At 49.2% G+C, this 12,744-nt stretch overlaps 1 protein-coding gene across 2 annotated transcripts in view; it reads right to left on the bottom strand.

The window, feature by feature from the left end:
• ACACB (acetyl-CoA carboxylase beta) overlaps positions 1 to 12,744 on the bottom strand; it is a 134,248-nt gene that overhangs the window by 46,248 nt on the left and 75,256 nt on the right. For both annotated transcript variants that reach the window (XM_012805246.2, XM_012805247.2), the window contains 6 exons: positions 11,492 to 11,573; positions 7,733 to 7,878; positions 6,187 to 6,337; positions 4,834 to 4,968; positions 1,596 to 1,742; positions 742 to 930 (listed from right to left, as the gene is read on the bottom strand). In XM_012805246.2, the coding sequence (XP_012660700.1) occupies positions 742 to 930; positions 1,596 to 1,742; positions 4,834 to 4,968; positions 6,187 to 6,337; positions 7,733 to 7,878; positions 11,492 to 11,573 (850 nt within the window). The remainder of the gene's footprint in view (positions 1 to 741; positions 931 to 1,595; positions 1,743 to 4,833; positions 4,969 to 6,186; positions 6,338 to 7,732; positions 7,879 to 11,491; positions 11,574 to 12,744) is intronic.

Below are 12,744 nucleotides of genomic sequence, written 5' to 3'. Positions count from 1 at the left end.
GATTCTGGATATGTCATATGAATGGAATCGCGTGGTATATGCTCTTCTGTGTCTGGCTTTTCCCCTGAGCATAGCAGGCTGGTCCACGTGGCAGCATCAGTCATTCTTTTTTATAGCCAAACAATATTCCCACCTCTAGAGTTGTTGGCCTCTGGGGATAATCTGAAATATGCTGACCTCTTGCCTCTCAAGTCACTAATGTGTGGATGGGGGATGACGATGGCAGAAGCCCAGAGGGCAGAAAGGAAAACAGCAGACGGGCTCCTCCAGGAGCAACTACAACCAAAAGGAAACGAGGCCAGCGTGGAATGAGGAGAGGTATTCTGTACTACCCCGAAATGGTACCCGTTCTTAAAAAATACTATAGGTACCTGAAGAGCCCCAGGACTGTCACCTTTCAAAGCCCAGAGGGAGAAAATCAAAGCACGAGCCAGAGAGGAAACCCTGTGGTCTCTCCCAGTGCATCAGCAGCTTATCCTCTGGAAGATCCTCTCTTTGCCCCCATTGCTTCCTCCTATTCTGAGTGAGTTTCATGGATGCAGCCTCAGGACTGCTAAAATTCATCCAAACAAATGAAGTTTTGAGAAGACAAGGCTGGGATGAAAAGCCAGGGCCCTCAGCATGTAGGGCTGTACGTGGATCTCAAGATGCTCATCTTGGTCAGAAACCAGACATCACTGAGACTGACCTAGAGTCGTCCGACTTGAGCATCGTAGGGTCAGGGCAGGGGTGGGCACATACCTGCTGGCTGGGGAACTGGCACAGCACCGAGGTGATATTGCTGGCGTACTGGGCCATCACCCGCTGGACTGCCTTCTCCACGGGGGTAGGGATACGGCCCGACACGCTGGTCATGATCTCCTGCAGCTCCAGCAGCGGCAGTGAGGGGTGCCGCAGAGTCACCATGAGCTTCTGCACCCACTCCTTCAGCTGCAGAGGGGACCACAGCATTGGCACTCAGTCCTGGGGAGGGGGACACGTGGGTACTGCCACCTAGCATGGAGCACCCAACTTGACTCGTCCTACCCAGGCCCCACTTGAGTGGTGGGAGCTCTAGACCCTGGGGCAGTCCAGAGTGGAACAGCCCGCTGACCACTCAGGGAGTACCCAGCCTCCTCCTGCATGAAGGTCTCCACTCCCCACTCTGTGCGTGGAGTGCAGGTATAACATGAGGTTGTGAGATGAGCTTACATGTGCTGTGCTAGTGCCAGGCAGCACTGTACCACCTTCCCCAGCACATTCTCACTCATCCTTAGAGATAACCCTACAACTTAGCTCTAGTGATTGTTCCCATTGTACAGCTGAGGCAACTGATCACAGAGAGGTAAGTAAGTCACTCAAGGTCATTCAACTAGTAAGAAGCAAAACCAGGCTGCAAAGCTCGGCCATCAAACTCCTGACACATTTTATTTTTTCTTTTAAAGCAGTGGTTCTCAACCTTCCTAATGCCGCGACCCTTTAATACAGTTCCTCATGTTGTGGTGACCCCCAACCATAAAATTATTTTCATTGCTAGCAACCTCTAATCTCACGCAGCAAACCCACCGGACCCCTCACAGAGAACTACGGGCACCTGCTCTTTACGGGTAACTGACCTTTATGCTAAAAATAGGCTCTGGCAGACAGTAGCCACTCATGACATTGGTCAGGTTTTCTAGGACATTGTGGAAAACCTGGTGCAGTTTCTCTCCGAGGATGGGCAGTGTCTGCTGGGACGGCAGCTCTCCCATGAATGGCTCAGCCTGACAGACAGAAGGCAAGAGGTCAAGGAAACCATGGAGTCCCCAGGGAAGCAAGACAGCCCCGGGGCAAGGCAGACCTACCACAACGGAGCTAGGATGAGGCCTGAGAAAAAAACAGAAGTGTCAAGCTGGAAAGTTCAAACTGCCACATTAACACCCCAATGTGGGCTTCCCCAGGCAACCCCGTTACAAATTAGCCCATTACATTTTTTCACATGTCATACAATTTTGAAAGGGGTGAGATCTGTTGTTGCTGCTGCATTATATATAATTTATACATATATTTATATATACTATCTCTTCATTTGCATTCTTTACTGAGTTGAATCTCAAAGATAAACACCCAGTAGGATGAAAAGCTTATGACAATCTCATACAAATGTACCTGACTTTTGTAAATTATAAACATTTAGCCTTAGATAAACCAAATGGAAAAATAGAAAGCTCCCTAAAGGGTAGAAAACCGACAGCCTCAAGGCCACACGTAGCCCTCCAGATCCTCAAGTGTGGCCCTTTGTCTGAATCAAAACTTAACAGAACAAATCCCTTTCTTTGTGTGGTCAAAAGGCCACACTCAAAGACTCAGAAGGCTACATGTGATCTCAACACCACAGGTTCCCCACCCTTCAAGTAATTCATTCTACAAATATTCACTATGCATGAGGCACAAGTACCCATGGCTGGGATGTGCTGTTGTTCTCTTGGCCTAGGACACTATTTCCTGCTCACCCTGCAGGCTCCTCTTTTTTTGAGACTGAGTCTCACTCAGTCACCTTGGGTAGAGTGCTGTGATGTCTTAGCTCACTGCAACCTCAAACTCTTGCCTCAAGTGATCCTCTTGTCTCAGCCTCCCAAGTAGCTGGGACTATAGGCACCCACCACTATACCCGGCTATTGTTAGAGATGGGGTCTTGCTCTTGCTCAGGCTGGTCTTGAGCTCCTAAGCTCAAGCAATCCACCTGCCTCGGCCTCCCAGAGTGCTAGGATTACAGGCGTGAGCTATCTCACCTTTTAAGAGCTAACTTGAGAGTTTTCTCCTCTGGAATCTGATTCTGACCTCTCTATCTGGGCCTCCACAGTCAAGGGCCAAGGGGCTGTCCCCCCATTGCATTTATCAAGTTAAATTACTTTGTCTCCGTTTGTCACCAAGCACTTACATGACTCTGCAGGGACCAGGTGGCCAGGCCCTGTCTCATTCGCCTAGCACAGGAAACGTCTACTGAAAGGAAGGATGATGCAGGCACACGGACCTGCCCACCCCCTGCAAGGCTCAGTCTATTTCTAGCTTTGGAAAACCCCCAAGAGAATAACAAAAAGAATGGAACGCAAACAAATACATAAAACTGATAACAAACTCTGGAGAAAACAGACAATGCAATTTTTTTACTGTTTCTTTTTTTCTGCACAGATGTACTAATTATTTTAGAGAACAGGGCAACACATATATGAATGGCTTCTTAGGAAGGAGTAAATTCATCCATTCATCAACAAGACCTACTTTTTCTGAGCACTCACTATACCCCAAGCACTGTGCTACACACCAGGATCACTACAGTGAACAACAAAAGGTAGTCCTTGACCTTGAAGACTCACCATCTAATGGCAAAGCATGACAAATGCTGAAAAAAAATTTTTTTTTTTTTTTTTTGAGACAGAGCCTCAAGCTGTCCCCCTGGGTAGAGTGCCGTGGCATTACAGCTCACAGCAACCTCCTACTCCTGGGCTCAAGCGAGTCTCCTGCCTCCGCCTCCCAAGTAGCTGGGACCACAGGCGCCCGCCACAACACCCGGCTATTTTTTTGGTTGCAGCCGTCATTGTTGTTTGGCGGGTCCAGGCTGGGGATTCGAACCCGCCACCTTAGGTGTACGTGGCTGGCACCTTAGCCAGTTGAGCTATAGGCGCCGAGCCAAATGCTGAAAAATTAACAAGAATCTAAACTGCTGGCCCCCCTGGACCCTGAGCTCAGGGTCACATGACAGACACTCTGGTGTACCCCCCAGTGGATCTGAGAACAGGGCACTGCCCCCACAGAACCTGCACTTCTGTATGTACCTGAGACAAATATTTATGGAGGCCCGGAGCCCCCTATTACATGCCAGGGGCTGTTTTTGGCACTAGGGATCCAGCAAGTGAGCAAGAAAGACAAAACAGTACTGGCTGGGTGAGGCGGCTTGCACCTGTAATCCCAGCACTTTGGGGCCAAGGTAGGAAGATCACTAGAGCCCAGGGGTTCAAGGCTGCAGTGAGCTATGATGACACCACTGCACTCTAACCTGAGTGACAGAGACCCAGTCTCAAAAGGAGGGGAGGGGACGGGAGAAAGGGGAGGGGAGTGGAGGAAAAAGGAAGGAAGGGAAGGAAGAAAATTAGTTCTTCTGGGGCTTCTAATCTCTTAGAGGCCTAACAACAATCAATCAGTGAGACTGTCTCTGATGATGATGACAGGTGCCAGGGAGAGAAATGAAGCAGCAGAGGTGGGTGGGGAGTGTGAGGCAGGAGGTGTATACATACATGGGCTTTATTTAGAGACAGAGTCTCACTCTGTCAGCCTGGGTAGAGTCATAGCTCACAGCAACCTCAAACTCTTGGGCTCAAGCAATCTCTTGCCTCAGCCTCTTGAGTAGTTGGGACTACAGTGCTCGCCACAATGCCCAGCTATTTTTTCTATTTTTACCAGAGATGGGGGGGTCTCACTCTTGCTCTGGCTGGTCTTGAACTCTTGAGCGGAAGCTATCATCTCACCTCGGCCTCCCAGAGTACTGGGATTACAGGTGTGAGCCACCGTGACGGGCCAATTGGTACAATTTTTAAAAGGGTGGTTAAATGAAGAGCCTAGAGACATGACAACTCTCTGCAGGGTCCTAACCTGGGCATTGGGTAGAAACTAAGGAAACTACACACTCACAGGCACTGCAGCATATTCACAATAGCCCAAAGGTGGAAACAACCTGAGTGTCCACAGACGGGTGAATAGATTAACAGAATGTGATGTACACATGCTATGCCCTGGATGAACCTTAAGGATGTCGCACCAAGGGAAATAAGCAAGTTCCAAAAGGATAAGCACTGTGTGACCCCACTCATCACGTACTGGGTGCACTTTAGAAGGATCGTCAAGCTCCAGCCTGGCCACCATGCAGCCTGCCTCCAGCACGGCCCCAGGACGCTTAATGTACTTCACCCGGCCACTTTCCTGCACGTTCAGGGTCATGATCATCTTCATCACCTGTGTTGCAGAAAGAAGAAATAAGACAGAGCCTTCCAGGACTGGCCTGTGTGTGTGACACCCAGAGTCACCCAGAACTAGTAGCACTAGAGCAGGAACTTCATCATTTAAGCAGAACAACTCCCTGGGCAGTGTTCAAGCAGAAAGGACAGAGAAAACCAACATCTACTAGACGCCCACTGTGCTCCAGGCACAGCGCTGTCCATGAATTATCTCAACCTGCAAAGCCAGCCAGGGAGTAGGCGTTTATCACACCCATTTAACAGATATGGAAACTGATGTTCATTTCCAAGGGAAAGCCTATCATTTAGAAATACAATTGAGATTGTGTTGTAATAAAATTTTATTATGTAGGGTAATAAATGTGCTCCCCAAATCCAGCATTTTGAGGGGCTCCTTTTTTAAAAGGAACCAAGAAAACTCTCAGGGAAAGGAGGGTTTATGCAAAGGAATACCTGTTCACAGGGCACTCACTGGGCCCTTTAATTTGCCCCTTTGAGTGTCTGGATACATGTGTGGCATGAGTTTAGTCGCTGTGGCATCAGCCGCAGACAGATAGGACTGTGCTGCCTCTTGCTTGGCAGGTCACAGCTCAGGCACACAACTCATTCCCTCTGTGATCTCCAGAAAGTGCCTTCCACTCCTTGAGCCTCAGTTTCCCAAATTGGAAAATGGAGACTAATGACAGTTTTGCCTCTTAGGACTCACATGAGCATTAAATGAGGACCTGCCACACTGCAGGAAGTCGATACACACTGGTTACCATCACTGCCATATTGCCATTATTGTTATTATTTTCCTGGCAGGATAGAACAGAGGAAGAGGCCAGGCTTGAATCCTGGCTTGTAGTTGTAGTTCGAGGATTCAAGCCTGGCTTTGTGATACCTCTGCCCTGCCTGGGCCTCGTTTTCTTATTAAAAGGGACTCACAGCCTGCCATGTGGTAAGGGCTTTGCAAGGGTTGGCTGAATACCTTTAAATAAATCCCATCATTGTTAGTAACTCATTCCTGGGGAGGTGTGCATTTTTGAGGTTTTCTCTTTGAATACTACAGGGGATTTAGACTGAACCCCACAGACTGGCTCTCTCAGGAATTTGTAGACCGTGTCCAAGGAGAGAGGTGAGGTCTGTTTGCTTGAACATGGACAATGCCAGGACAGCAGAAGCTTAGGGAAGGCTGGCTACAGACCCCACTCCCAAAGGCTGACTCTGCAGTCACCTCCATCTCTGCGTAGCTGCTCCCAGCCTCGACGTGGCCCCCATCCTCCACTGTGTACTGTGTCAGCTTCCCAGCTGAGGGAGATCTCAGGACTGTGGGATCGTTCTCCTTCTCAAATACACACGTCTTGTTGCCGATGGTAATTCGGTAACTGGGAGAGAAGAGGTGCAGGGAGGGGGCGGTCAGTGAGGACCATCAGTGCAGCAAGCTTGATCAGGGCTTTGACCGTATTTCCCCTTTCCTAATGACGACCACAACTGTCCCCCTGTCTGTGCAGTTTTAGGAACTCTACATCCCCAAATGGTGGCGTCTGACAGTTATCCCAGGTACCAGGAGGGAGCAGGGTAAGTGAAATGGTGTGACCCCTTTTTGGCTGGAAGCTGGTTCCTTTTACAGACATACTTCCAACAGACCCTGGTGCAGGGAAAATAATCAATAAATACGATTTGATAAATATTTACTGATGCCATGTCTTCACCTACAACTGGACGGGGAGAGTGAAGCCTGTAATAATCTGGAATATTCTTGGCAGACAGAATGTGCATTAAAAAAGACAATGAGGCTCAGTGCCCGCAGCTCAGGGGTTAGGGCACTGCCACGTACATCAGGGCTGGCGGCTTCAAACCTGGCCCCGGCCTGCTGAACAACAATGACAACTACAACCAAAAAATAGCCAGGCATTAGGCCAGGCACCTGTAGTCCCAGCTACTTGGGAGGCCACAGCAAGAAAGTCACTTAAGCCCAGAGTGTGAGTTTGCTGTGAGCTATGATGCCTCAGTGGGCGACATAGTGAGACTGTCTCAAAAAGAAAAAAAAAAAAACAGAAACAAAAACAGAGATAGTGAAACACGGCTCTGGTCTGAATCTACTCTGCCTTCTTTTAAACACGAAGTGGAGCTTTCTGAGGCACAGGACCTCTGGCCCCCCCTCCCTTTTTATTTACCTTGGTTGGGGTCTATGCACATTTCATTGTGTGATCTCAGTGTACTCAGAACACAGGAGGTGAAGCATCGTTGGGGCATATCTCACAAGCCTTTGTGCAAAAGGCATGTAGTGCATCCTGTGTGTTCCCCACTGGGGACTCGGTGGCACTTCCTGTCTGTTTAATGTGTCATCTTTCCCAGCAAGCTCGAAGCTCCATAAGTTGTGGCCATGGTGCTACTTCAGTACCTAGCTCAGCACCTGGTACAGAGCAGCTCAAAAAATGACTGCCGTATAACTGGAGGGACCCGTTCACATGGGTGTGCGTGTGGGGCACAGCTCAGGTGCAAGGGGCAGCAGGTACCTGGGCACACATCTCACAGGCCAAGGAGCTAAAAGTCCCGTCCCGTTCAGCTCTGACTCCTCCCAGGTTGCTACAAAAGCGCCTCCTGTGAGCATTCCCTAACTGCCTGCCAGTTACACAGAACTCCAGCCAGGATATTAACCTCTCCATGTGTCCCTGGAATTGACCGAGATTTGCCTAAGACCCTGGGACCTGCCCGCAGGCTGGCGCTGTGTTTGAGTGCACACGCCCAGCCCACGCCAGCACCTGGAGCACACGCACCTGTCCACCTCTTCTTTCATGTAGGTAGTGTAGCTGTTCCCGTTGTAGGACAGCAGCAGCCCACCGTCATTGAGCCGGTGGGCATCAATCTCGATGTGGCAGCCGTTCATGATGAGTACAAACATGGTCAGAGATTGCCGGGCCACCTGCAGGGACAGGACCCACGTCACCACCTGCCCCCAGGGGAGCAGCTGCAGATGGAGCTGGAGAAGACCTGGAGTCAGCAGGCCACACCTGTGGGTGGGCCGACTGATGGCCCCTGGCTGCAGACAGAGCCCCTGTCTAGCCATCTCCCACCAACTGCATGCCTTTGGGGCTGGGGGCTTCCTTTTAGGTCCTGTCTCCAGGCATCATTGTGCTTAGTGGCAGAGAGATGGAGTCTCACTCTGGGTGAGGCAGCTGGGGAGACTGTACTAGTGGCCTGGTGCAATAGACTAAATGTTTATGTTTGTCCTCCAACCCCAGATTATATTGAAATCCTAATTCTGAAGGTAATTAGGTCATGAGCAGGTAGCCCTCCCAAAATACAGGGACACAGTGAAAAGATAGTCATCTACGGGGCAGAAAGCAGGCCCTCATCAGACACCAAATATGCCGGCATCTTGACCTTGAACTTCCCAGTCTCTAGAATTATGAGAAATACATCCTGCTGTGACTTAAACCCAAAATCCTAGCAGTCTGGGAGGCCAAGGTGGGTGGATTGCCTGAGCTCATGAGTTTGAGAACAACCTGAGCCAGAACCATAGCCAGACCCCATCTCTAAAAAAATAGCCAGGCATTGTGGCAGGTGCATATAGTCCCAGCTACGTGGGAGGCTGAAGCAAGAGAATCACTTCAGACCAAGAGTTTGAGGTTGCTGTGAACTGTGATGCCACAGCACTCTACCAAAGGTGACATAGTGAGAGGGAAGGAAAAAGGAAAGGAAAGGAAAAGAAAGGGAAAGAGAAGAAAAGAACAGTCTATTGTTTCTCAGTCACCCAACCCAGTCTGTGATGTTTTGTTATAGCAGCCCAAACGGGCTAAGATGCCTGAACCCAGACAAGGACTCTGCTCCTGAGACCCAGCTCTGTGCAGAGGCACATGAGAGACTTGGGATATGTGACATGTGGCCAGGTCCTGGCCAGAGCTCTACATTTCAATCCAGCTGATGTACCGTGTTTCCCCCAAAATAAGACCTACCCAAAAAAATAAGCCCTAGCAGGATTTCTATGCATTTGTTAAATATAAGCCCTACCCCGACAATAAGACCTAGTGATGGGTGTAGCTGTGCAGCATATCTGCATAGCCATGCCATGCATTTCGGTGTGGAGCAGTGAGGAAGACTGGAATAGCCCTTGAAAATAAGCCCTAGTGTGTCTTATTAAGAAAAAATAAATATATGACAGTGTCTTATTTCCGGGGAAACGCAGTACCAGCCCCATCTGGTTCTTAGTGCATTGTGCGTGTTCTCCTCGGAAAGCAAACACCCTAAAGGGACCTCCACCAGTAAAATATGTATTTTGTGACAAAAGGTAGCAAGAAACATAGAAATATTTATTGCAGCTTTATTAATGATAACAATGAAAGAATCAAATTAGCAAACCAACAGGCTTGCAATGGAACACTCCAGATCTGGGCTGCCCACTATAGTGACACCTGCCTAACCATGTGCAGCCACTTAAACTAAACAAAACATAAAACGCAGCTCCTCAGTCACACTCACCACAATGCAAGTGCTCAGTAGCCATATCTGGGTATCATACTGGATAGAGTGGACAGAGGACATTTCTATCACTGCCAAAAGCTCTGGTAGACAGTGCTTTGGACACTAAACTTATGCTAAAGAAAACTTGGTAATAACATGGGAAACTTTATGTTGGGATAGTATCAAAGCCACAATCGTGTATTTGCACCATGATCTCAACTCCATAAAAGTGATGCACAAGGAAAAAAAACAACAATGAAATCTGCTAAAATGTTCACGGGGACTGCCTCTGGGGCCAGCACAGTGTGGGTTTGTCTATCTGATTTTTTATGCTCATTTGAAATTTTGAGATTTTCTACATTGAACATGTACCACATTTAAAATCAAGTGAGGGGGCTGCTGAATCACCAAAGGTAGCTAGCCCCTAAAAGCAGCAAGGGCAAAGGAAGATAGTTGTTTTTTGTTTTTGTTAGTTTTTTTTGAGACAGTCACCCTGGGTAGAATGCCATGCTGTGGTAGCTCACGACAACGTCACACACTCTTAGGCTCAGGTAATCCTCTTGCCTCAGCCTCCTGAGAGCTGGGACTACAGGTGCCCACCACAACACCCAGCGAGTTTTTCTATTTTTAGTAGAGATGGGGGGTCTCGCTCTTGCTCAGGCTGGTCTGGAACTCCTAAGCTCAAAGCAATCTACCCACCTCGGCCTCCCAGAGTGCTGGGATTATAGGTGTGAGCTACTATGCCTGGTCAAGAAAATAGTTTTAAAGTATACCCCAATTAACAACACACCAACAACAAACTAAGCCTGGAAAATCTCTAAAGTTGAGAGTTCTACTTGTGTCCATCAATATTAAATATAAAATAAAAGAAAGAACTCAGTCTCAGAAGCAGACATGAATTCTGTCCTCTTTTTCCTCCCCAGAATGTGAGGTTGGCAAGTGCTGGGCTCACAGGGGACTCCTTGGTCCTGTACTGCGCTGGAACCCAGGGCACCAGTGCCTCAGCTCACCCACTCTGTGAGGACCCCAATCCTCTGTGAATCTCAGAGGTTCTCTGACACTCTCTGCTGAGTTGGCCTCAGAAGGGTAACTAGATTCTCCTGAGAGAGGAGCACAACCGGAGTAAGCTCCAGGGATGCTGGAAGTAAACCAGAGAAGAGGTTAGAAATCCCCCCAGGATTCTTGGTGTGGAGACACAGAACAAACCAGCTGCACAGCTCCTGGGAATGACCTGGAAATTATGTCAGCTCAGCAAGGCACCTACTCTGTGCTGGGCTGAATAGCAACCCCTAAAAGTTAGGGTCTGCCTGGAACCACCAACTGTGACCTTATTTGGGAACAGGCCTTTGAGATGTAAACAGATAAGATGAAATTGGCCAGGTGTGGTGGTGCACATCTGTAATCCCAGCTGCTCTGGAGGCTGAGCTGAGCTGATTACTTGAGCTCAGGAGCTCAAGCCCAGCCTTGGCAGCATATGAAATTATACTGGAATAGGGCGGGCACTAAATCAGATGTGGCTGGGGTATCTTCCTTCTCAGAAGGAAGAAATGTGAAGACAGACAGACACACAGACACACACAGACACACACAGGGACACCACCATGTGACGACACAGGCAGAGCCTGGAGCTACACTACCACAAGCAAGGAACACCAAGGACTGCCAGCAACCATCAGAAGCTGGGGGCCCTGGAGCAAGTCCCTCTCTAGCACCTTCAGAGAGACCACGGCACAGCTGACACCTTGGTTTTAGACTTCCGGCCCCCCAAACTGTGAGAGACTACCTCTCTGCTGTTTCAGACCACCAATTCATGGTACCTTGTTACAGCAGCCACAGGAAACCAACACCGTGCATGTCATCCAGCCCTCTAGGTAGGGCTCAACCCTACAGTCTGAAACCCAAAGTGTTTAGATTTCAAGGTTATGGACTACTTGGGGATTCCTGAGGAACATGAACACGGATGGCTCAGACCCAAGCATGAGAGAATCCAGAGGGACAGTTCTTGGAAGAAATAAAACAGACTCCCTCAAGGCTCCAGAGCATCAGAGACACCAGAGGAGCACAGGGGTACACACCTTGAGAATGTACTTAATGCCTCCATAAATTAACTCCACATCCACAATGTTCAGCAGTGAATCTGCCGGAAGAACCTGGCCCCTGAAAAGGAAGACAGAGCTGTGGTCAGTCTTGGGATCTGTATCCCTGGATTTAAAAAAAGAAATCACCCCGGCGAGGCACGGTGGCTCATGCCTATAATCCTAGCACTCTGGGAGGCCGAGGTGGGTGGATTGCCTGAACTCAAGAGTTCAAGACCAGCCTGAGCAAGAGCAAGATCCCGTCTCTACTGAAAATAGAAAAAAAATTAGCCAGGTGTTGTGGTGTACACCTGGAGACCCAGCTACTGGGGAGGCTGAGGCAAGAGGATCACTTAAGCCCAAGGGTTTGAGGTTGCTGTGAGCTATGACACCACAGCACTCTACCCAGGGTGACAGAGTGAGACTATCCTAAAAAAATAAATAGTAAATTTTTAAAAAATTACCCAGTTCTCTGCCTTTCCTGAGCATCCACAACAGAGACAGTGCTAAAAAGAGCTAAGTCTGATCAAAAGGCATGCGCGGAGCACAGAGTGCAGAGCACAGCACACGGAGCACGGAGCATGGAACATGGAGCACAGAACATGGAGCGCAGAGCACAGAGCGTGGAGCAGGGAGCACAGAACATGGACCATGGAGTGCAGAGCACAGAGCGCAGAGCGAGAAACACAGAACACAGAGCACAGAACATGGAGCACAGAACATGGAACACAGAGCACAGAACACACAGCACAGAGCATGGGGTGCGGAACACAGAACACAGAGCATGGACCATGGAGTGCGGAGCATGGAGCACAGAACACAGAGCATGGAACATGGAGCACAGAGCACAGAACACAGAGCATGGAACACGGAGCATAGAGCACAGAACACGGAGCATGGAACACGGAGCACAGAGCATGGAACACAGAGCATGGAACATGGAACACAGAACACAGAACACAGAGCATGGTGTGCAGAACACAGAACACAAAGCACAAAGCATGGAACATGGAGTGTGGAGCACGGAGCACAGAACACGGAGCATGGAATATGGAGCACAGAGCACGGAACACGTAGCATGGAACACGGAGCATGGAACATGGAGCGTGGAACATGGAAGACAGAGCACAGAGCGTGGAACATGGAGCACAGAGCATAGAGCACAGAACACGGAGCATGGAACACGAAGCACAGAGCATGGAGCACAGAACACGGAGCATGGAACACGAAGCACAGAGCATGGAGCACAGAAC

This window comes from Otolemur garnettii, unplaced genomic scaffold (genome assembly GCF_000181295.1).
Source record: "Otolemur garnettii isolate 467f Iridium unplaced genomic scaffold, OtoGar3 scaffold00038, whole genome shotgun sequence".
NCBI classification, from domain to species: Eukaryota; Metazoa; Chordata; class Mammalia; order Primates; family Galagidae; genus Otolemur; species Otolemur garnettii.
Note: the sequence above shows the minus strand (reverse complement) of the source record. Positions and strands in the feature narration are given on the sequence as shown.